The 23,846-nt window shown below is 39.1% G+C and overlaps 2 protein-coding genes across 4 annotated transcripts in view; one reads left to right on the forward strand and one right to left on the reverse strand.

The window, feature by feature from the left end:
* The window catches only part of LOC128090444 (uncharacterized), a 305,355-nt gene that overhangs the window by 126,705 nt on the left and 154,804 nt on the right, over positions 1–23,846 (reverse strand). The gene's annotated exons all lie outside the window — the stretch shown is intronic.
* The window catches only part of WARS2 (tryptophanyl tRNA synthetase 2, mitochondrial), a 334,901-nt gene that overhangs the window by 3,468 nt on the left and 307,587 nt on the right, over positions 1–23,846 (forward strand). The window contains exons 2-3 of one of the 2 annotated variants that reach the window (XM_052702772.1): positions 13,266–13,480; positions 17,278–17,535. In XM_052702772.1, the coding sequence (XP_052558732.1) occupies positions 17,287–17,535 (249 nt within the window). In that variant the 5' untranslated portion in view covers positions 13,266–13,480; positions 17,278–17,286. The remainder of the gene's footprint in view (positions 1–13,265; positions 13,481–17,277; positions 17,536–23,846) is intronic. The other variant, XM_052702761.1, reaches the window with a different exon arrangement.

Here is a 23,846-nt window from a genome sequence, read left to right on the forward strand (position 1 = left end):
CTATTGCCAGACTTCGTGTAGTTCAACTATTGACAGCTTGGAATGCATCATATATCTGCTGTGTGCTAATGAAGAATATTCAAATTTGAAGCTGGAAATGCATTTGTCCTCAAATTTCAGCAGTATGTACTTATTGTCGCCCTTAAAGATTTGATGTTTTAAGCATTTGGCAGTCCTGTCATGGTTATTAGAAAATACAATTTCTGTGATTTCAGCTGTGTTTCACTGGAGTGTGCAGTCCAGCAGGCTAGGTTTTTCTGGCTGTGGAAAAATTTCTCTACCCAGTGTTCTATGTATTTCTGCTACACAGCTAGAATATGCAACTAATATATGTACCTAAGAAGAAAATGCCATTTGTTGAAAAGATTAATTATATTTTGAGTATCTTGAGTTCTGAGACCTTCTTTTCAAATTCTTTGATTTATTCTTCATCTATGGGAGATCTTTTCATCAAATTTGTTTCTTTGACGAGGCGCTCTTAAAAACAGTGACTAATAGGTACATCAAGGAATTACAGATAAAATTCTTAGAAACCCAAATAAACTGTCAGTAGGAAAATTTAATGTAAGGTAAGTCAGTCAGGTGTTGGTGTATGACCAGATAGCACGTGAATTAGCAGAGATCTAGTGCTGTCAGCATTGCTCTAGTGGTTGCTTTCAGTGTAAGTGTATATGGGTACCAATGAAAAAATCTATGTGAATGAGGTAAACATATGAACTGTTTGTGTGTTTACAGTAAATGGGAAGAAAATCTCGCTTGTCAGCATTACTGCCAATGCCTGTGGCTAAGTGCCAAGCATTTTTGTACAGGTGTGAACTTAAGCTATTGAACAGCTGTCTCTTCCCTATACCCCACAGTGGCCTTCTAAATTAGTCAGAGATAAGTCCAGTAAGCATTGTACATGACCTCTTCATATACTGGAGCCATTTGACATTTTGATCTACATTAATCTTGCTACAGAACGTGTTTGATACATCTAGTTTACTTCTGATGTTAACTCAGCAAAGTTGAAGATTTATATGGTCTTGCTTCTGATTATAGGTTCTCATACATCACTAGCTTGCATTCCAGGCTCACAGCTGGAATCACAGAATGGTTTGGATTGGAAATTACCTTAAGAGCCCATCCAGTTCCACTCCCCTGCCACTCAAGGCACTCATCCAACCTGACCTTGAACGCCTTGGGAGTGGGACATCACAAGATTCTCTAGGCAGCCTATTCCAGTGCCTTTCCACCCTCTAACGAAACCTACTTTTAGATGTTATTTGCCTTCCTGAAGGTGTGAGGAGCTTTTGGCACTGTTTTTCTTATCTAGTAGCAAGGCAGTCATCACTGCTAATGTTACTGTAAGAATATTGCAATACCTCTGTGACCTTTCATATTGAGAGCATCATTCAAAGTAAATAGAAACATTTTATTCTGCTGCTTTTTTTCCTATCCTGGTCTTCCTTCTTTTATAGGTAAGCTTTCCCTGGCCCTCACACATTCCTCTTACTATGGCAATATCATTACTGCTGAGTTGTATGCCTAATGTGTCTTGAGGCTAAAGTTGGACTCTTAGTCTGGCATGCTTTGCTGTTAACAAATCTATGTTTGCTGTTGTTTTTTGACTGTTTTTGAGCCTGCATGTTGTTCTTTTTTTTCCTGTAGTTATATTCTGGAGAATTACAAATTGATGTTAAGTAGAATACCTCCCAGGCTTCTTTTCTTCTCTTGTTATCTTGGAGACAGAGATGTTTGTCCTTTTTTGGTCTATTGATACTTTACTAGCCCTTTGTGAACCTCATCAGTTCTGGCCATTATTCTTAGTAATTTCAGAAGAGAACTTCAGAGTAGTTGCTGTGATGAAATATGATTTATTTTTTGATGAAGTATTGTTCCTTCTTTATTCAGGCTGCCTAATCACATCATTATTACTATACTGGTCGTGTTGATGATCGGTCATTTTTCGTATTTTTTTTTAATGAATATGATGGTGAAAAAGGCATTGAAGATTAAAAAAAATAAAATAAAAAAATAAAAATGGAAACAACCACTAAAATGCCTTTTTTCAGATTGCAAATTTAATCTTTAACATTTTTATCTATAGTACAATATGGGTTATGGAGAAAGGCAGTAACTGAAATCACCACACGCTCCTTAAGGACCTAAAAAGTTGAATTTAAAACTGTAGTGGGATAGAGCATGATTTTTATTATCATTCAGATTTTTTCTGAGTTAATTGCAAGGAAAGGAGAGGCTGGATGTTGTGTTAAGGGACATGGTTTAGTGGGAGCTATTGGGAATAGGTGAACGGTTGGACTGGATGATCTTTTAGGTCTTTTCCAACCTTGGTGATTCTATGATTCTGTGATTCTATAAACTATTTCAAGGCGCTCCCATCTTGAATTTGTTGCTGTCACAAAGGGGTCACTCATCCATTGGGGAAATTAATCCCCAGATGCATGGAACAAGCTGTACTTGGTCACAGGTTGCTGCAGCAGATCATCTTTAGAACAGCCTTTGAAGAAGTCGTACTCAGGTTGATGGATGAGCAGAGGGTTGAAGTGCCCACTTTGGATCTGTGGTTGTGACAGTCCCTGGCATAGCATCTGTTTCTTCTGGAAGCCTGGAGGCAGCAAAGTGCTTTTGGCACAGAAAAAGAGTAGTAAACACCTATGCTGTATGCTGGAGTCCAGTATGAGGATGTTCAATATATTCTGATCTGTGGGATTTTTTGAAAGATCTAAGAGACCTGAGAAATGCCTTCCAAATAGGAGTAGCTTCTGTGTGGATTCATGCACAGATGGGCATAGATATTTGAAGTTCAGTTCCTCCTGAAACCACCTGGATTTAGCAACATGTTTAATCCAGAGGTTGAAACCTTTAGCATCTCCTATCCCGTTTGGAAAGGAAGTTTTTCCCTAATCGCTAGTTTTAATTTTAGTCACTAGGTAAGTTGTACTGAATCTTCTAGGAAAGCTGACTTACCTTTCAGATAGTATTGGAGGTGTTCTGTATGCTAGAGCAAAACATTGAGGTTGCATGCTGTTTTCGGAGGCGAAAGGAAGTTAGTATGCAGTGAGCATTTACTGGGTCTTCACTGTATTTGAGAAAACTCAGGTTTCCACACAAAGCTATTAGGAATTCCTATTGTAGAGAGACTTTTCCTAATTTGCCTTGCTTAATGCTTTGTCTGTAGTAGATTTTTGGCTACTGTTACAGCTGCACAGGAGAGAGCCCCCCCAATGTAGACAAAAATGAAGGATCTTTGTGGAGTGAACTGGCCCTATTCATTTCCAGAGTAGAGTTCTAACAACAAAGTCTGGCAAATGTAGAATGTTTTAGCAGGAAACAGCCCTTTATTCTTGTGTCTTGGCAGAGCTTGGGTTGAGTCCCACCATTCTTTTCCCCTCTGGCTCTTGCTTTGAGTCTCTTGTTGTTTTTTTTCTCTTGAGAGACTTCTGTTTTTATTAACTTGGTTTTGCAGAGTGGCTTTAATGAAAGATGCTACACTGGCAGTCCTGGATGTTGAAGTTGTGCATAAATTTTTCTGGTGTATATTGGATAAATGTTTTGTGAATTACACAGTCTGTGGTGGATCACTTCTGTCTCTAGATCACAAAAAGGGGATCTTATTTTATTGCTATTTCTTTGGTGTATTGGATTTCCATTTATTAATAGGGCAAGTGCTGTTCTAGACATTCAACAATTGCTTTTTCCATGACACAAATTGTGGTTTATCCTAGGACTCTAGGGTTAAATGAACAAATATTTTGTGGAGTGAACTCAAATTACGGCAGAATCAGAAGCTGAAGAAAACTCCAAAACATGAAGTCAGTTAAGTCACTTTAGATCATTGATTTTTTTATTTTATTTTATTTTATTTTTTGAGTTCTGCTAAGGTTGTAAGCAGTGAATTGAAATTGTTTTCTTTCTCATCATTTGAGCCGTTGACTGTCACTAATTTTAACAATGCCATTCCTGGAGTCCCTAGCTCAGACAAATTGTGTAGGCACATTTTATCATTTTATGTTGTATCAAGCAAATCTGTGCATCCGGTGGACACACTTCAATGCAGTTTTGCCTCTGAAGTTATCCACCTTGAGCTTATGCTGCAGTTCTATCTGCAATGGGAAGGAGGAATGTGAGCCTTATACATGGTTGTACTAGAAATAAAATGTCTGTTTTTAACTTCTAACTTCAAGAGTTTTTTGAATTGTGGAAGCAAGCCCTAGCACAGCCTGGAGATGTCACAAGCAGTGCAGAGTTAAAGCTGACCTCATAGCTTCAGTGATGTCTGCATGATGCCTGAGTAAAGAGTTAGCGTTACATGCAAGGACTGTTGAGAGAGGTTTCCTCATATTTTGTAGATTGCACACAGGTTATGTTATAATGAACTACGAGTATGATGATGAGTTCTTTGTAACCAAGCAGAAGAAAACTCAGTTATTCTCCATTTCTATTTGGATGGCACTTTCGTAATTGAACAAGTTAGAAATGTTTAATTGCCTTCTTTACAGATAAGGAGTTTGGAGCCATGCAGTACAGGTTAGAAGGTGACTTTAGAAGGTGACTTTAGTGCTTCTCACTGAGCTTTCAAGAAGGAGTAATCGCACCTAGCTGTGTGTCGGTTATTCAGTTCCTGCATATAAAAAGTTCCCAAGGTTAGGTAGCAATGAGTTTCCATTTGTGAGGCTCAGAACTCCTGTATAACTCTTCTAATTCTCAGAAGATTCAGAAAAAAGAGTGAGATAAGATTGCATCTGTACTCCCACTGTGTCAGTTGGAGTATTAATATCTGATTCTGAACCCAATCAGTGCAGTGTTCTCACTGTTGCTTCTGGTCACATACTGCCTGTGACAATCAAACATTGTTATACCGTGGTTTTTGCAGTGTTATCCTCACAGTCCAGATGCTTGACTGTTGATGTCACTTGGAATTTGAGTTTCTAGTATCTTTACAACTTCTCCTTTTGCCGGGTGTGTAGTTTGACATTTGCCGTGTAGCTGTGCCTTGGAAGCAATATTTCAACGTTTTCCTGTTAGTAGGACTCAGATTTCCAAGTGATTCACACAAGTATTTCAAATACAAGTATTTTTCATGCTTGTAGATACTCTAATATTTCTGACCTTTGGCAGCAAGATTGCTAACGTGGCCTGGGTTGAGCTTATACAACAGCAGAAACAGTTCTTTCAGGGATTCTTCCTTAACCCTAGAAGGTCTCATGGGCATTCTCTTTTCTGCTTACCAGCATTGCTTTTTACATTACCATCAGCAAAGAATTACAGGGAGTTACAAACTTCTGATGACAGAACCACATTATTCTATCCTTCCTAAATATAATCTTTTTATAGCCACATCAAAGTTCCTTTCAAAGGTGGTCTTTGACTTCTGCTTGAATTGGGTTATCCATTTACAAATATTTTTCTTGAAATCACATACTTGCCAAGATGTGGAAAGACTTTAGTTAATAGGCATCCATAGGGTGCTTTCCTTTTGCATGGAAGAACAAAACAGTTTCAGACATTTCAAAGCCTCTTTGTTGCTTATGCAAGGGGAATGAAGGGTCCAGCCCTCTGAATTCCTAACCGAATCTCATTTTGCATCTCTGCTGGCAACAAATTAGCCCATGTAATCGCTACCACCAAGAATGCATATGCTTTCTGCTCTCTATACATGTATACCGTTGTTTTCTTTGCTCTGTTTTAAGAATATACCTACATTTGACATCTTTGTGGAGTTAAAGCAATGTCAGCGCTTTGCGTATTCATCAAGCATTAAGCCAGGTCAGAACAACCAAAGGTGGCATCTCTCTTCAGAGCATCTTTTTTGTGATTGGCCATGAAATGTTGGTTGTAAGTCTGTAGTAGACGCATACAAGAACTCAAAGAAGAATGGACAGCTTCAGTACAAGCAGTCTACTTCATACGAAGAGTACATTTGAATTGGAGAGTTGGCAATTTGTCTGCTTTGCTATCGGCAAGCTTGAGCAGTACAGTTTAAGTCAGTGATGGAGATCACATCTTTAAAACAGGGGAGTGTCACACAGAGCTAGGGATCTTTTCACTTGGTGTTTCTGGTCTCATGGTGCATCACAAGCTGGATTGTGACTATTGTATGCCGCAGCATGGATGGCGTGTGCTGCAGCTATTCTAATCTCAAAGGCTATGTTATGCAAACTTCTGTGTGCTATTGTACTGTTACAAGTCTTTATTTGTATTGCTTTTGTTTCACATTCTTTAAATGGTTCATGACCAAGGGCAGACTGTTTTTTAAACAGCGTTTGATTGTACTAGTGACAAAAAATGCTAGTGCATGTTGGATATCAGTCCTTCAAGAACTTCTTCTCTTGTAAGCAAAGAATATGCTCTATATACCGAAATTTTCAGCAGTTCTAAATTTGATAGATGCTTGCCTGCTTGTTCAAGCATAGGCAGTAGAAATCCAGATACTGGGTGCATTCTATCTTCAATCCAAACTTAAATTCCTTAGGAAGAGAATACAGCTTCAACTGAGCATTTAATCTCAGGGATCAGTGTTAGGATCTTAGCTGAAGCATCCGGATGAGCTTCTGTGTTCCTGGCACGGGAATGTGCTTTGGCTGCATGCTCTTCGAGGGCAAAACCTCAGAATGAACGAACCTCCCTGGTTTTGTTCTCCTTGTCCATTCTTCATTTCTTGTTTGTCCTTTCTGTGGAAACAGCCAAACTTGGTGATTTTTGGACCAAGCTCCAGCGATTAAAATCAATTTAAATGAAGTCTCAGAATACTACCTTTCTCACTTAAGAAAAGTTCTTTTTTTAAAAGCTGTCAAAGTCCTTGGTAAAAGTGATCGTTAAGTCTAAAGTATTTAAATTGATAAAGTTCTCTTAAGCATAGGCAAGGAGGGCCATTTATGGCATTTTCTTTGTGCGTTTGTGCACCATTATGGAATTGACTGAGACTCCCACTTTATAAGGCTGCTCAGCAGTTATCAAGCGATTTTAAAACTTTGTTTTTCAGCCAATGACCATAATGTGAAAGCTTTTAAACAGCTGTGTTAATTTTGGCCCCCATGTGAAATGGAGGCAACTTTTTTCTGCTATAGGTTATCACCTAATAAAATAATGGAGAGGAAATCAGCAGCTCTTTGAGCTTCTAGGGCAATATTTTCAAGAAACATAGAAATTCCAAACAAAAAATATTTTTAAAAAAGCATCCCTCTAGTTGTAACTTTTTGTTTATATTTCATAGGGCAATCTTGGTAGCATGCAGACTCCTCATTCAAGCAAAGTATGTAAGAGATATAATAAACTCAATTTCAGCTGGAGGTCAGAGGAAGAACAGTGATCAGATGTTTTTAAGCTATTTAGATACTACTGTGATCAAAAACATAAAACTTCTCAGTTTTCTCTGAGAGGGAAGCATTTAGTTATGGGGATCTTCTTTAGCTTTTTTCTTTTTAAGACTGCAGTGGTTTTCTATACTTAAAATGGCAGATCAACATTTCATGTATCTAATAGCCTGTATTTATAAATACAGTATGACCTTACATTTTGATCATGATGCCTGTCTCTTGTGGCAAATCAAGTGCTAGTTCTTCACTGGTTATCAGTTTGATTCTATTAAAGCAACACGTATACAGGTATCTATTAGACTACAAACTGTAAATGTTATCTGGTATCTGGCAGCTTTCAACAATACACGGTGTTTTTTCAAAGCATTCCAGTGTTTAGCTGCTACTTGTGACAGGGCCTTAATTCTCAAATTTTGTTAAATATGAGTAGAAAGACTTAAAACTTAATTACCATGATATTTAGCCTATCTAAGTGGAACTCCTTGCCTCCTTGGTCATCTAACTTCAACATTTACCATCCCTATATAAAATAACAGACTCGGAAGACTGGAAGAGACTCATGTAGAAATGATCTGGGCATTCTCCTATATCAAAATAAAAATGAGCTGCCCCTACATCTTTATCAACATATCTCATGTAATATTGTCTTACAAAGATTTCACTAGTGCAGGCAGTCAGAACCTCTGTAAACACTCTTGTGAAATGTTTTCTTACCGTTGATATGTTTTCTTACTGTTGATAAAGACTTTTTTACATCTGGTCTGAATCATTCTTACTGCAACTTAAGCTCATTTTTTGTGATCCTATTAACCATGATCCCGAAAGCAATATGTTTAAGACTACGTATTTAAGGCTTGTTGAAGATCTTGTCTATCTTTGCTCTTCCTTCCATTGGGCTAAAACTCAGTTCTTATAAGCTTTGCTCCTTAGTCTTATTTCTGAGGTCTCTCATTAGACTTGGTCACACTGTGGCCTTTTTTTATCATTCTTTCAAAATGTAGACTCAAATCTTGTTCCGCTTGTCCAGCAGCTGGGAGTTAGAGACAGGTTCTGCACCAGAGGGTGGTGGACATGGAACAAGCTGCCCAGGGTAGTGGGCACGTCCCCGAGCTGTTAGGAGTTCAAGGAGCATTTGGATACTGCTCTCAGACATAGGTCTGTGTTTTGCTGGAGCTCTGTGGAGCCTGGAGTTGGACTCAATGATCCTTGTGGGTCCCTTCTAACTTGGGGTGTGCTATGAGTCTATATTGAATAAATGGTTTTAAGGCTGATAGGCCACTGCCTGTCGTAAACCATTTAAGCCAGTCTGCAGCTCTCTGCCTATTTGTTCAAACCAGACAGTGCACTCTAACTGTGCCCCTCCAGAGTCTGCCTCTACTTTAAACTGGTGCAGTGGAATGCTATCCTTCCAGTAGGAGAGTCGTAGGGCACAGCACCCAAAGCAATAGGACTCTAATCAAGCATTGCCTTTGCCACGGGAGACTTTGAGGGTGAGATTGGTTACAGCAGTTGGTGATGTAACCAACGTACACTGAGCCAAGTGTTCATAGACCTTTGCAGTTCTGCCAGTGACAAACTCCATGTCTCACCCTCAGACCTCTGCGGCCAGCTCTTCTGTTCTGTAGGCTCAGCATCCCCCAGCCAGAGTTTGTGTCACCTGCTCAACTCGGTGCTGGAGGAAAGGCTCTCTGAGTGCCCTGGGCCCAGGGGTACCTGCTGTGGAGCGGCGCTGTGCTGCGGGCAGTCAGTCCTTGTGTCTGCCGGTACAGCTGCTGCGAGCACGTTGAGCGGCACGTGGGGCTCATAAAGGCAAATGGGAGAATAGGGCTGTGGGACGCAGCGTACCACATGAAAGGATCTCTTTGCTTAGTCATCTTTAACGAGGCAGCATGAGAGGGCAGCCTAACCCCAGCACAGTTGTGCTGCAGTCTTTTGCTAGCCCTAGAGGGCAGAGTTAAATTTATGGAGTGGGGTTAGTATATGCTGTAAATGTTTCTCCATTAAATGTGTTTCTCATTTTAAATATAAATATTAAAATCTTACTTGTGTTTAAATATAAATACGTTTGACATTCATGAAAAGGGTACCAGGCAGTGCTCTTTAAATCTTAAATTTGTTTGGTTTCTGAGGGTGAGTTAATCCTTTCTTAGAAGATACTTATCTGAAAACTTGCCCTCGCATAAATATGTTTTCTTTCTGATTTAGTGTTAGCTCTTTAATCACTAATTTTAAGAATTAAGCATGATGAAATGGCATTTGTACCAGATGAATTTGATGTATTGCATTAAGAGATCGAGATAAATACATTTTAACGGCTTCTGTACCACGCTTGTGGAGAAGTAATTGCTTAAGAGGCAATAAACAAAGAAAAGGTTGTAGTATGTAGAGGTTGTAAGGTTTCCTTTTTAATTTTTTTTCCTATCTTAATAACATTAACACTTAAATCGACCCAATTAGGTTTTAAAATATATGTTTTAGCTAGTAAAATCTGGCTCTTCTGGGTCCCCTGCTTTTTGCTGCCTAATAACTGGCTGTAGACAGGTTGTTGCTACGCCAAGATTAGCAGGCCAGCATATCACTTCAGAAACGAGAGCTTTGAAGTTGCAAAGTATTAATGAGAGAAATAAAAAATCCTAGACAGATGTAAGAGTTGCAGTAGTTGGGAACTTGTGTCAGCCTAAGAATTTCTTTTGTCTCCGAGGCTGAGGCAAGCTTTTCATTTTTGTTTTTTCTTCCTCCCTTTTTGATCCCTGTTGGGAGGATCTTCATGTTTGAAATTTCCAAATACCTAATTTGTGTGTTTAACTCAAGTCTGTGTTTACTTAATACTGCTCTTTCTTCCTTCTGACTTTCACGTTTGCTTTTCCTCTGCCAACTTTGAACTTGCTGCAGCTCAGGAGAATGAGAGCTAAATGAACCGCCGCAGATAAAACTGTAACGAGAAGAGCAACGTCTGCGAATGATCCTTTGCTGTTTCCTGAGTCGTTCCAGCCTCATTAATCAGTGCTCGCACTGAGGCGGCTGTGCGGTGTGTTATGTCGCCGGCACAGCAGCTTCTCCGTCCCTTTCCCCCACCCACTGCGTGCCAACACAGTGGGGAAAACTAGAGAGGGAAGCCATCAATCTTGCCTGTCGTTCGTGTCAGCAGTGATTCTCCTCTCAACTTCCTGTTCTTGCCGTCCTGCCCACCACCTGTGTTTAGAATTAGCTCCGATGCTGTGGGCTGCGCTTGGCTCTTCACCTGTTCTGCCCCGACGGCATGGCTATCAAAATAAAGCAGGGGGCTAAATGCTATAGCATGTGAATGGACACCATTCACAGCAGGGTGGGTTGCAGAGGGATTTCTGCTGCAGCTGTTGTTGTATTACAGCTATTGTAATGCTGCCATTGTCTTCTGTGGTAGTGAAGTTTATAGGTCTGAAATCTCTTGCTGCTTCTTCAGTCCGAAGGTGAGCATGTGAGCAAAACTTTTTTTAAAAATTAAAAAATATTTGTTAAATACGTTACATAGCTGCAGAGGTGTATCTCCCAACAGTTGGCTTCTTGGGTTAGAATTATGAATATAGACTAAAGAAATCAATTACTTAGAAGCTTTGTCCTTACCTTCAGTTACCTAGGGGATACAATTAGCAGAAGATTCTTGAAGAGTTGATTTATATCTCTCTATATCTGGCCAGTGGGAGGTCTTGAAAATGTCCATCTCCCCGCTCACTGAGTACCAGTAGACTGAAAAGCTGAGATGTATTGCCTCCATTGTTCTAGGTTGGAATCAATGTCATAATCTTATGGTCTGTTGCATTCCCCTATCCTGAATGAAAAGGAAAAAGCAGTCCTATCAGCAGTTTTCTCCTATCTCCTTGAATGGATGCTAGCTTTTTCAGTTTTTAAAAATAAGTAAAAGATGAAAGTAGCATGAGCTTTCCTTATCATTTAGCTGTATACTCATCTGATGTCATTTCAAGTGTGTGATGGCAATATTTATGCGGAGTTATAAAGAAGCGGGTCTTAATCTCTATGAATGCTTTCACTTGATTTTATTGCATAACTCCTTTGAGAAACAGATGAACTGTGTTATGACTGCTTTTACAATGTATGTGAGAAGCAATTATCTGTTGACCATGCCTGATAGGTGTACCTAACTTCAATCCAGCTCTCTTTGAATTCCTCAAGCTAAATGTGACAGGCATAACAAGGATGCTAAGAACTGGCTCACCAAAATTTTGTTAATCTACTTGAATCTTTTCAGTATCATTCTCAGCACTTCCAGAGGCTTGAATTGTTTCTTCTTTTGAGTGGGTGCAGTTTGAAGCTTCCCAATCACAAGTTCCCTCACTAAATTGCTGGATTTTGTGTCCGTGCTTTGCCTTCTGGTATGATGACAGTTCATATTTGCCTGGGTCTTATCCTGAGTAATTAAAATAATAATAAATTCTTCCTGCTGCAGAATATACAAAAAAAAAAAATTAATAAAATTAGCAACTTCCTGTAATTTTAAAAGAGACAGAGGTGGCTTCTTATACTAATAAACAAAAGAAGAATTGCCCTTTTAAGCATTGCAGATGTGGTGCTGAGCTCATGGAAAGAGCCCTTTATCGTTATGATCAGTGACAGAATGAAATGTTTGCAGTGATGAGCTCTTCTATTGCTTTCCACTGAATTTTTAGTTTGGTAAAAACAGTTTTAGATTGTGATTACTTGTATATTTCCATAACTTCTAAGCTCTTTTCAGAGTCTGTAATGTTTAATTCAAAAGAAAGACGTTTCCACAGATTCTTTTAAAGAGACTACAGAGTATTTAAGTGCAAAATTTTATGTTTGTAAATGTTTCGTGTGGACAGTACAACTTTTAAAAAGATATTCTGTAACTGTCATATTGTCTAGATATCAAATACACATATATCTGAAAAACACGTATTTGGATTGTACAGATGTCTAATTTAGAGGCTATTAACGAAGTAAATTTGAGTCAGCTGAAAGTCATGGAATGAAATAGAGAAACTTTTTGTCAAATTTCTTCTACAGCTGCAAATAGTTTAAGGAGCATATGACATCCTGCTCTGGAGGTTGCAAAAAGCTTTTAAACACAATTGGAAAAGCAACGTGTGCAGCTAGTAGCATCCAAAGCACCGCATGGCTGTGCTGGGAGGTTGTGCTGCTGGGCTGCTTGAAGAGTTTGGAAGTGTCTCTGTGGGCTCATCAAGAGAGGCCTGTCTCTGCTTTCTGAGGTGTGCAGCTCAGCCTGGAGAAGGAAAGGGGGATTTACTAGAATTGTAGAAGGGATTTTGCTGAGCTCTCTAGTTCTTTGTCTGATACATGCAGGGAATGAGGGTGTATTTGACGGCCAAAGTGAGGCCTTGACTCCTGACTGCAGCGTGGCCTACTGAGAAAAGCTGAGCTTTGGCCCAAGACAGCAGGACTGGAGTTTGAAGCAACTGTCTTTTCCAGTATGGCCTTTTGCTTTCAAAGTAGGTGTGAGGATTTGGGTCAGGACAGGAACACAACACTTAGTCCTGGTAGTTCAGAAGCATTTCCATGTTGTCAGTTTTCCAATAAGAGGAGCAGCAGTGTTGATTCCCTAGTGAAGAGGTAAGAGAACATGTGCACTTTAACAAGTTTTAGACCAAACTTAATTTAGAAATGCTGCTAGGAAAATCACTGTGGAGTTTTGGAGTTGCCGTGCAGAAGTCTTACGAAGAGAAAACAAGTAATATATGTTAAAACACTTGTTGGATACCATGCTTTTGACAGGAGTGTGGGTTTACATAAAGCATTAATGGTGTAGGTGTACACACCATACAGAGTTAAACACAGGACCAGCAGGCTCACACTGTGCTCACTGCAGATATCTGAATGAGTGAGTGCCTATGGGCTGAAACTTCATGTCTTGTGACTTTTGCTCTGCCCCTTTGGGAAGTCTTCACTCCTTTTGTTTTCATCCCTTTCCAGCTTCAGTGCATGCAGCTCCCATCTCCTGACATAGCAGCTCTGCTGAAGCACATTCCAGTGCTATGATTTCATGGTACCAGGCAGCCCTCCCCTGCCACGCTGCTCTGCTGCCCGCTGCTTCTCATGGGGTGAACAAACAGCGAATGTAAACTCTCTCCAAAGGAGCAATGTTCTCTGTATATTTTTAGAGTTGGAAATTCAAGATTCATTTAAGGGTGGGTATTTTTGTATTTTTTAATATAGACTTCTGCTAACGCAATTTGCTGAACATCTCATGTTTTATGTTGTTGAAGAGAATCAAAGGAGTTAAAGATGAAAGACTTCTAGTCAACTGGTCTCTCAGCTGGGAGCCAGTGTGGATTTGTTCTTTGTACTGATTTGCTAGTATAGCCTCACTCAGTTTTTATTATTGGATTTACTTGTTTCTGTAAGTTCCATACTTTAAGAAATTGCTGAGCTTTGACTTGCTATAATGCTGCTACTGTTTGATTCTCATGCTTGACTGATTATTTATTGCCCGTACACTGAACAAACCTTTTATAAGTAGTTGTTTACCATTTGAACACAGAGGCACCATTAAAGATGCTGTGCTTGCATTCACAGGTAGACTGTTTCCTGGGTAGACAGAAAACTTTGTTCTCTGTTTATTTTAAATTGCATCCATTTTACATTGTGCATGGACGTTTTCTTTCCAACTTGTAATGTATCAGCAAATATTAACTTGTAGTTTTACCCATCTTTAATTAGCTCATTGTCACCCTTCAAGTATTTTGAGTTAAGGCAGAGCTTGAACTTGCAAGGTATACTGAGACACCAGTGTTTAGATTTTGTTAGTGAAAAATGATTTTGGACTGTCTGTTAAAATGTCTCTATTGCATTTGTACCATCTATTTGAGAATATTATACTCCCCTCAGGGGACAGTTTTGCCAATACAACTGATACGTTCATAGTGACTTGATCTACAAAGTGGGCAGTGGTCTGAGAAGATCCTGACCGTGTTTTGGGCACTGAGACTACAAGAGTTCAGAGGCTAAAAGGCTTTGGGCTTGAGGAGGCTCATGGGTAGAGCTGTCCTCCACGGTTTTAAAGTGCCAGCTGTGTTTGAGTCAAGGCCCTGATAAGCAAACCTGTGTGAAGTGCACCGAGATCCCAGCTTTCTGGTACAGCAGACACTTGGAGGGGGAGAGTTGTTTGTGCTCTGGAGCAGCATGAGCTTCAGAGCGCCAAGGGAAATGAAGCAATAACAAGAGGACATCTCACATGATACTATCTTTGTCTATGCTACAGTCAAAAGATGTACACATTCCTGCACCATCTTTTAACACAGTCATCTAAATGTACTTTATTTGGTGCATGTCCACAGTAGATTTCTACCATGTCATAAAGTTTCTTCAGTATTGTAACAGTGCAGCTTGGAATCATTCTCTGTGAAGTCACTGCGTTCAAAGCAGTAGTAGCCTCCTAACTCACTGCCTCCCTACTGTCTTGATGTGCTGTGCTGTCTGGGCAACAGGGCATGGGAAAGAATGAGCAGGAGGAGAAAATACTCTGAGAACTTGGGAGGTGCAAAACTATGTGGAGAAGAGAATGAGAGGGGCTGTAGGCAGCTGTAGCTTGTGTAGAATATTGTGGTTAAACAGGCATATAAATCTGGAAAGCAAGCAGCACAGTGGATAGAAAGGAAGGAGGGAGGGAGCATCAGAGTTTGAGCTGAATGAAGAGAGATAGGAACATGAGAATAGGAAATGTGCTCTGAGAAACAGCTAGTTGTTCTGAGATCCCTGTGGGTCCGGAACACTATCTCAGTAATCATCTATTCATATCTTGTTTTCTTTTCAGAGCTCTATCCTCTTGGTGAAGAATTGGAATATGGGAAGCAAAAGACAAATGTTATGCCTGTTTAAATACCTGTTGCATTGCTTCACAACTGCTCTATGTCCTTAACATCACAGCTCTGAACCATAGTGAATCTTGAGTTTCTACTAAGTTTCATTTCATTTATGCGTGTTGGACTTCTTTCTTGCTCTAGGCGAGCATCTGGCCTCGTTTGGCCAACAGCAAGTTACCTGCAGTCCTTGGGCCAGGTTGTATCTTCAGCCAGTGGTGATAAATGTGCTGCTATGGTTTCTAGGTAAACAAGATTTGTAAGGATTGCATATCTTGTAATGTGGAGAAAAGGAGTATGATGGTCAAAGACCACATCACAAGAACGGGGAGTTAGAATTGCTGTTGGAGGAAGTGGTGTGATTTTTCACTGCACTGACTGCTTGACAGCTACAAGACTAGAGGTCCTCCAAGAGTACCTAGAAGCTAACTCAAAAATGCACCTAGAAGTCAAGCTGTTATTTGGGATGGTGTGGGAAGGTTATTGCCTGGATTTAAATGTGTGGGCACTTATGAGAGAAATTAGCATGACTGCCAGCCCAAACTTCCTCTTACCTGTCAGCACAAACACTGATACACTGGATAAGAAAACTGTCTGGATTTGAAAAATTGTCTTACTTTTAAAGCAGGGAGAAATTTTCAGCAAATTCTGAAGGAAATTGACCAGGCTTTTCTGAACTATAAATCATGTTTTAAGTTCTACTTTGAAACACTTTCGCAGTCATTTTTCTGTCTGTCTGAGTCAAAAAGAATTAAGGGAATGCAGTCAATTTGGAGTTCTGTTTTTAATAGTTAAAAATACTGATACTTGTCCTTGACTCTTACTGCCATTTTATGTGGTTTCATAGTTGAATTACTACTTTTTTTTTTTTTTTTTTTTTCTTTTCACTCCCCCTAAGCCCCCCCAGCCCATACATTTGTAACAGATTCACAGGATTGGGAACAGATTATATCAATAAATAAATGATCTATTTTTTTAATGTTTCTTATAAAATTAATCGGGAAAGAAATGATGCAGCCAGAAATACAATGAAATTGATGTTCCCATTGCACACCTGAATCTGACAGTTTGTATTGTACAGCTTTGTAACTGGGACTGCCTGTTGAGTTTGCTGAGACCCTCATGTATAAGTTGAGCGGTCTTGTATACTCTCATAACTTGGCACGTTGCAAGCATTTTCTTATAAAACATTGCTGAATTACTTTCTGAATATGGTGCAATTCTTTGGAAAGGTCAGGAGGTAATTGATCATACAGTGACAGCTTAGGGCTCTGAGAAATGATCAGATGGAGTGCAAAGATGCAGGAAAACAAACTTTCCAAGATGGTAACTGTCACTTAGCCAAGCAATACTTTTTTTTTTTTAAAAAAAAAAAAAAAAAAAGCTTTTTAATTTCTGTTTGCAACCTCAGCTTCTTAATCTTTTTTTTTTTTTTTTTTTTTCCTCCTATGAACTCTCTTCAGATGTTCATTTTGTTACTGGTACTACTTATCAGTGTACTGGTGTATTCATGTGATCTTGAGCTGTGGTAATGTTCCTCTACAGAACCCTTTTGAAACTCACCTGCTGCCAAGATGGTTAGTTTCAAGACTTTGATGGTCTTGACTTCTGAGTCAAGAAGTAGTTTTCTTTCAAGAACCACTCCGAATGTTCTTTGTAGCTAGCATAAGGCTGCAGTGTTCATGGGAGTTAAGATGGCAATCAATTTGGATATTATATATGTTTATAATAAAAATGTTCTCTTTGTTATGATCTTGAGTATCAGTATCAGAGTGGATAATGTGTTGAAAGGAAACACAAAGCAAAAAAATTGAAAAAAAGATGAATATACCACTTGGTTGAAACCTGGTATTCACTTATCTTGTTTGTAGCTGTGTTTGTTTGCATGTGTAGTCAGATTTCTTAAAACCATGCTTGTTGTCCATCTCTGGGGTAAGATAGAGTATTTCGACTGACTTTTTGCACTTACTTTTAGGCATCTCTAGATAGGGCTTTCTAGTACGTTGGGAAGCAGAAAGGAGGGACAAGTGTAAGTAAGGCTTTATTAATGAGCTAAAATATAAAAGAGCCTTTAAATATGTATATATATTTATGCTTCTGTTAACGTTACCACTACTTTCTAACAGAATGTGGTAATGGATCGGATTTTCTCTGGTATCCAGCCGACTGGGACGCCTCATCTTGGTAACTACCTTGGAGCCATTCAGAACTGGGTGAATCTGCAGGAAAAGTACAGCTCGGTGTTATACAGCATTATGGACCTGCACTCCCTCACCATGCCCAAGGAGCCAGCTGTCCTTCGACAAAACGTGCTGGACACCACTGCTGCCATCCTTGCCTGTGGGATTGACCCAAGGAAGTGCTTCCTGTTCCGACAATCACTGGTTAGTGCTTGTTATGTTAAAATTGTTTCCGATTAAGTGGCTTTCCAGATATGTTAATGAATGAACATAGCATTATTACCAAATTCATTTTTCTTGTTTGTGTTTGTGGTCCTAGAAAATGTTAGCTGAAACTACGATCAGGAAGTCTATTTGGAGAGAAGTATGTTTTAAATTTCTCAGGCAAAGTAGGATGCTTGCGCATTTGTGATGGATACCAGGTGCCCACCACAGTGTTCTCTCATTCCTCTTCTTTAACAGGACTCCCAGCTGCTGCTACACAGCACTGAGTTTTCTCCTTCCTTAAATCTGCTCGCACACACAGTTTCACTTATGGCTTAGCTTTGGATGTTTTGCTCAAGTTCCTTTTGGAACAACTGGAGCTGTCTCTGATCTGATGTGGGGCAGCTACAGGGCTCTGCTCACAGAGGCCATCTCTGCAGCCCCACTGACACCAAAACCTTGTCGTGTAAAACCGATATGACATGTTATGAATAACACACTGAAAAGACCTGTTAAGCATTAATTTAGCTCCATAGGTTTCACTTTGGTCACAAAAGGTTAATGCTTAAATGCATAAATGTAGTCTGTACAACCATAAGGGCAAGTAAAACACATTTTTGTTTTTGTACTGGCATTTACCACTTAATCTGCTAGCACCACAATATCTACTATGAGTGATTGGCATGGGATGCTTTGTGTCAGTTCCACGTCATAAACTGTAGGAAGTTGAGTCTTCTCTGGGATTTTTTCCCCCTCTTTTGATGTAACCTCCTTTTCATACACATCTTTTTTTCAACTTGTCTAGGTAATTCCTGGTGAAATACTTGCTTCTTCATCTAATCACCCCATGGAGTATTGAACTTACCTTCTTACTTGACACATGTCAGCCTGATCTATCACGTGCTGCATTTTCCTGAAACATAACTTAATTTCTTGCCCTGTTAACTTTCCGTAAACTGGCAAACTTCTGCAGTTTCCCACAGAGGCAGATGAGTCATAGCTTCTGCTGTTCTGAAGACATCTTTAAACAGACATTCAATTTGCAGCAGTACTGCAAAGGTGATGTATGCAGGGTCTGAATTTTATCAATGAGAGATGAAACCCAGCCATTCCATTTCTCCTTTGAACATAGTTCTTTACCAACAGTTTTCTGTTGTTAAACTGCAAATGATGATCATGACTCCATCTCCTTGATGCATTTTGAATTGATGAAGACAGATTCACTCCCTGCTTTGCCTTTTCCTTTGTACTGGAAAATAATTCCCAGTACATTAACACAGAATTCCAATAGAGATATGATTAATTCAACCTTTGTTAAAATCTGTTTGTCACTTTAATTTAAAAATTTGAGTTTTAACTGGGCTTGACTAATCTATCTTAATCCCATCCACTTTGATGCTGACATTAACTAGAATTTCAGTATGAGTTACAAGCCAGTAAATAGTACAGTAAAAACCAGTCTGGATTGTTTTTTCTTGTTCTTTTTTTTTTTTAAAAGCAGCTGAACGATTCCTTTAGTTATTGAATTAACTGATCAGTAACTAAACATACAGCCGAGTACTTTTCAATGTGAAAGTGAGAAGAGAGATGATTGTGGTTAGAGAGGAATGGAAAAAGGTTTATAAAACTGAAGGTGGTACGGAGAAAATAGAAAAGGAAAAACATTTTTATCCACTGAAGCATATAAACATATCAAACTGAAGTTATAAACACAATAATGAACAGGTGTCAAAGTAAGTGAACACTTAATCAATTCAGCACAAGCATAAAAGTATTGCATTTCTTGAAGCCATAATTGGGCTGAGGGACTTCTAGGCAAAGGATACAGTGCAGCCTGAAATGTATTCAGAAAAGAACTGAATGAATTAACTTGAAAAATCTGTTGGGCTGTGTTACATACCTGAGGTGTCACTTCTGTAGAAAGTGCCACCAAAGTTGATTCTATCTTATGTGTTGGCTGGTCTTTTTTAAATGTACTACTGTTTGTCCAGATATGTTTTTTCTCGTTATGTAATGCTTTAGGTTAAATATTTGCTTTCTGTGGTTTGATGTTTTGAACAACGTTCTTATTAGTACAAGTGTATCAGTACAGCTTTTCAGGAGTGGCTGATTTTTGCAGATTTTTGTAAGCTTTTTGTCGTACTGCAAACAGTGGGACTATGCCAGTTGTTAATGAATCCAGACCATTCTGTTAGGTTCAGGCTGCAGTGAAGTTGCCTTCCCAAAAACAACTCTTGAAGTTGTATGTGGGGGTCAGGTATACACAGAGATGCACTTTGGCCTGTTACAATTGCATTAACGGGACCAGACATGGCTCTGGAAGCAATTAAAAGGAATATCTGCATGTAGCTGCTGATGCAAGGAAAGGAGACAGGAACATTGCTGATGTGATAATTGCATTAGCACGATAAAGAAATAGTAAGTTATGGAATAACATATACTAAAATGATTATTCTGCTGCATAAAGTGGTGAGATAGGTTGTAGCTATTGCTAATTAAGAGTTTATTGTTTGACTTTTTGACTGGTAATTATTACAAAAGAAAAGAGGAAAGATTATCTCTCTTTCAGCAACTGTAGCAGTCCCTTAAGATGGCCTAAAAAAGACCCGATTTTGTTTGCAAGCATTTGGCCTAGGTACAAAAACAAAATAACCGAAACTGGCTGAATATTGTCATGGCTGTGTTCTCAGAGCAAAAAAAAATTAAAAAGAAATCCTTCTGCAAATAGAGAGCTGCTTAACATGTTTGGTGATTGGCAGTGTGGCTTTCTGTTTTATCAGTTCAATTCAGTATCAGAAAGAGTTCTCAGTAGATTAGCATGCCACAGTTCTTGCTGTATTTTCTGTTCTGTCTTGAAAATTGCACTTCTGTAGATCACGAAGTGCTACCACAGTTATTTCTGATTAAAACTTGAGTTCATTTTTCAATAAGCCCCATGCAATTATGTGATTATGAAATGCATACTTGGTTTTAATCACTAAAGCAAGCTACAAGTAATGACTGGAAGCACCCTTTTTTGTTAGCAGTAAGAGCAGAATGAAAATCTTGCACTGCAAAAATATGGCAGTAAGGGCAAGCTCCTATTAAGAGAATTGATCATACAGTTACTATTGCAAATTATCCTGCATCCTTTAATGTTCTTTGGATCAAACTGGACAGGAATGGTCTAGAGCTGCTGAAGAGAGTTTTTTGTTTTAGCTTACTCTTTCTGTTCTTTTTCTTGCTTCTTGTGTTGCTTCCCAGGAATATGTTTGCCATATGTGGAAAAAAATATTGATTATCTTACTTCTCCAAAAGCTTGTGCATTTGGTAGGGGTTGCACTGTCAGTAGCCTTTTATTTACAGCATAGTTTATGCAGATCAAATCTCTAATCCGGAGCTATCTGAAATACCTCTAAGGTTTTCCCATATTTTATCATAATTTCCAATCCAAGCAGGAGGAATAAGGCTGAACAATATTAAACACAAATTGACTATTGGGGAAAAAAAAGCATAAGGAGAAGAGAGAGCTCTCAATTTTACAGCAGATCTGAAAGGTACTGCAATGGTGAGGTTACAGGTTACTTTTGAGACCCAGAACTGATTTCTGTAATGTCCATGCTTTGCGAGTAAGTAAGAGGAATGATCAGCTGATTTTTATATGACTTTGAAGGCATATGGCATCTGTTCTTGTTTGTCATGTATACACCTCATTATCTCCAAGTGAAAATTAGCTATGTATGCTTCAGGATTTTTTAAATTACTGCTTTTCATGACACACATAAACAGAAACTGAATGGCTGTCTGAATATTTGTCTGTGTGTACGGATGTATCTGTTCCCTAAATGCCTCCTACGCTTCATACTAATTTGATCTCCATCTTTTGGAAGCAGTGGCTAGAATGAGCAGATGATGAGAACTTGAAAGTATTTAGAAACTATAAAGATGATGGTGAATATCTAGGACAGTGTTTGGAGCTATGCTATCTGTGAAAAGTTATAAGCAAGCACATCTAGTTAAAGTGTCTAAGAAAACACAATTATGACATATGTTGAACACTAGAATGGCCTCCCAGTGAGCAAAGTATCTTCATTACTCATGTTGTTGTTTTGGTTTTTTTTTTAATTGCATTTTCCTAGGTGGGAAAACAAGTCATGAAAGAGAGACAATTTCTGTAAAAATTGAATTGCATATTTCAAAATTATAAATTTTGATTTGGACCACAGCTGCCAGATATATGAAAGCCTCTTTCCTCTTGAAGAAAACAATGTCAGGATACATATTGAGTAGCTGCCTTTGCCTACCAGGCATGAAAGAGGAGTAACAGAATAATGACTTATGCAACAAATCCCAAGAATACTATAAAAAAGAAGAAATTTATTCCTTAAACTGTACCATAACTGATAAAAGCTGTAACAGTCTTCTTTCATAAAACATAGAATGTTTTAATAAGAACAAAAAGCGTAGTGAGGGGAAGAAAAAAAGAAGACAGTAAGCAATCTGCACACCTGGTAAGCTTGTATGGTATTACCCCATTTACTCTGATTTCTGGTGGATACCATACACATCGAAGTTCTTACCCATAACCATCTTGTGTCTCATCTGCTTCGCAGTCAAAACAATTTTAGAAACTGCTGTTGCTTTAATGTGGTCTCGGACTGTTCTTCCTGTCCACCTACCTATCCTCATCAACACATGCTGAATATCCCAAGGGAAGCTAAAATTCCATCCGACCTGATAGAGCAGGCAGAAGTTGATATGCTGTCCTAGTGCTTCTCTGAGAAGTCCTGTGAGTTTCTGGACAACATAACATTCAATTTCAGGGCGGAAAATTGCAGTTATCAGCCTTTTGGATGGGGTGACTTATTTTTCTAGTGTAGCAAACTGAGTATTCTTGCAATGTGAAGGCAAATTGAAATAGTAACTCTGGGAGGTGGGAATTTGCCAATTCGTCTTAGCCTGAACTCCAAAAGTCAAAATGTGACAGTTTAAATGTGTGTGCTAACTGTTGTACTGCTATGATTTTCCAGAAACATCCATCTGCTTTGTATTGTGGGCAGAGTTTGAATGGATTCAGGATACTTCTTGTCCAATTTTCAGTGAGGCTTAAAAGCTTCCATTGCATCACAGCTTATAAATTCATTAAAGTCCATTTAGTTTAGTATAATCCATTGAAAACTTCCTGTCATAAGAGGATGTATGTAACTAATCTAGAAAATTATTCTGCTTCTCTCATTCCTCCATTTTCTCCTCTAAAGACTGGGCTAGACATAACTAGAGCACAGTGGGAAGAAATCATAGTTCAGTTAAATTCTTTTTTTTTTTTTTTTTTTTTTTCCAAATCTTCTTCCACCTCTCTTCTGTCTTAGTTTACCTTATTTATTTCATGGAATCATAGAATTGCTCAGATTGGAAAAGACCTTAAAGATCATCAAGTCTACCCACAACCTGACCATACTACCCTAACAATATTCTGCTAAATCATGTCCCTGGACACCACATCCAAATAGTTTTTAGCCACGTTGCTCAGGAACCTATTCCAGTGCTTAACCAGCCTTTCTGTAAACTAGTGTTTCCTGATATCCAACCTAAACTTACTCTGGTACAACTTAAGGCCATTTCCCCTTGTCCTCTCACCAGTGAGACCAGCCCCGCTCTTGCTGTAAGCACCTTTCAGATATTGAAGAGAGCAGCCTCAGCCTCCTTTTTCCCAGGCTAAACATTCCTAGTTCCTTCAGTCGCTTCTCATAGGACATATTGTCCAAGCCCTGCTCCAGTACCTCCATGTCCTTTCTGTACTGAGGTGCCTAAAACTGAACACAGTACTCAACGTGAGGCCTCACCAGTGCCGAGTACAGCGCAGGATTACTTCCCTAGTCCTGCTCACCATTCCATTCCTGATACCAGCCAGGCTGCCATTGGCCTTCTTGGCCACCTGGGCACACTGCTGGCCTGTATTCAGCTGACTGTCCATCAGAACATCAAGGTCCCTTTCTGTCACTTTCAGCCACTCCTCCCCAAGCCTGTAGGGTTGCCTGGGGTTGTTGTGACAAAAATGCAGAACCTGACACTTGGCTCTATTGAAACTCATGCAGTTTACCTTGGCCCATTGATGTAGTCTATCCAGATCCGTAATGTAGCTGTTTATACATTCCTGTCTCCACCAATTTTATAGACACACCAAACTGATTACTCAGACAGTATTGTTGGTTCTACTAAGATGTTTCTAAAAACAAATTCACTTGGTAATGAACAAAGTGAGGAAAAAGGTTTTCTGGGCCAAGTAATTGTGTTCTGATTTTATAATTGACTCCGGTGGGGATATTCTTTGT

Source organism: Tympanuchus pallidicinctus, unplaced genomic scaffold, assembly GCF_026119805.1.
Source record: "Tympanuchus pallidicinctus isolate F22 unplaced genomic scaffold, pur_lepc_1.0 scaffold10, whole genome shotgun sequence".
NCBI lineage: Eukaryota > Metazoa > Chordata > Aves > Galliformes > Phasianidae > Tympanuchus > Tympanuchus pallidicinctus.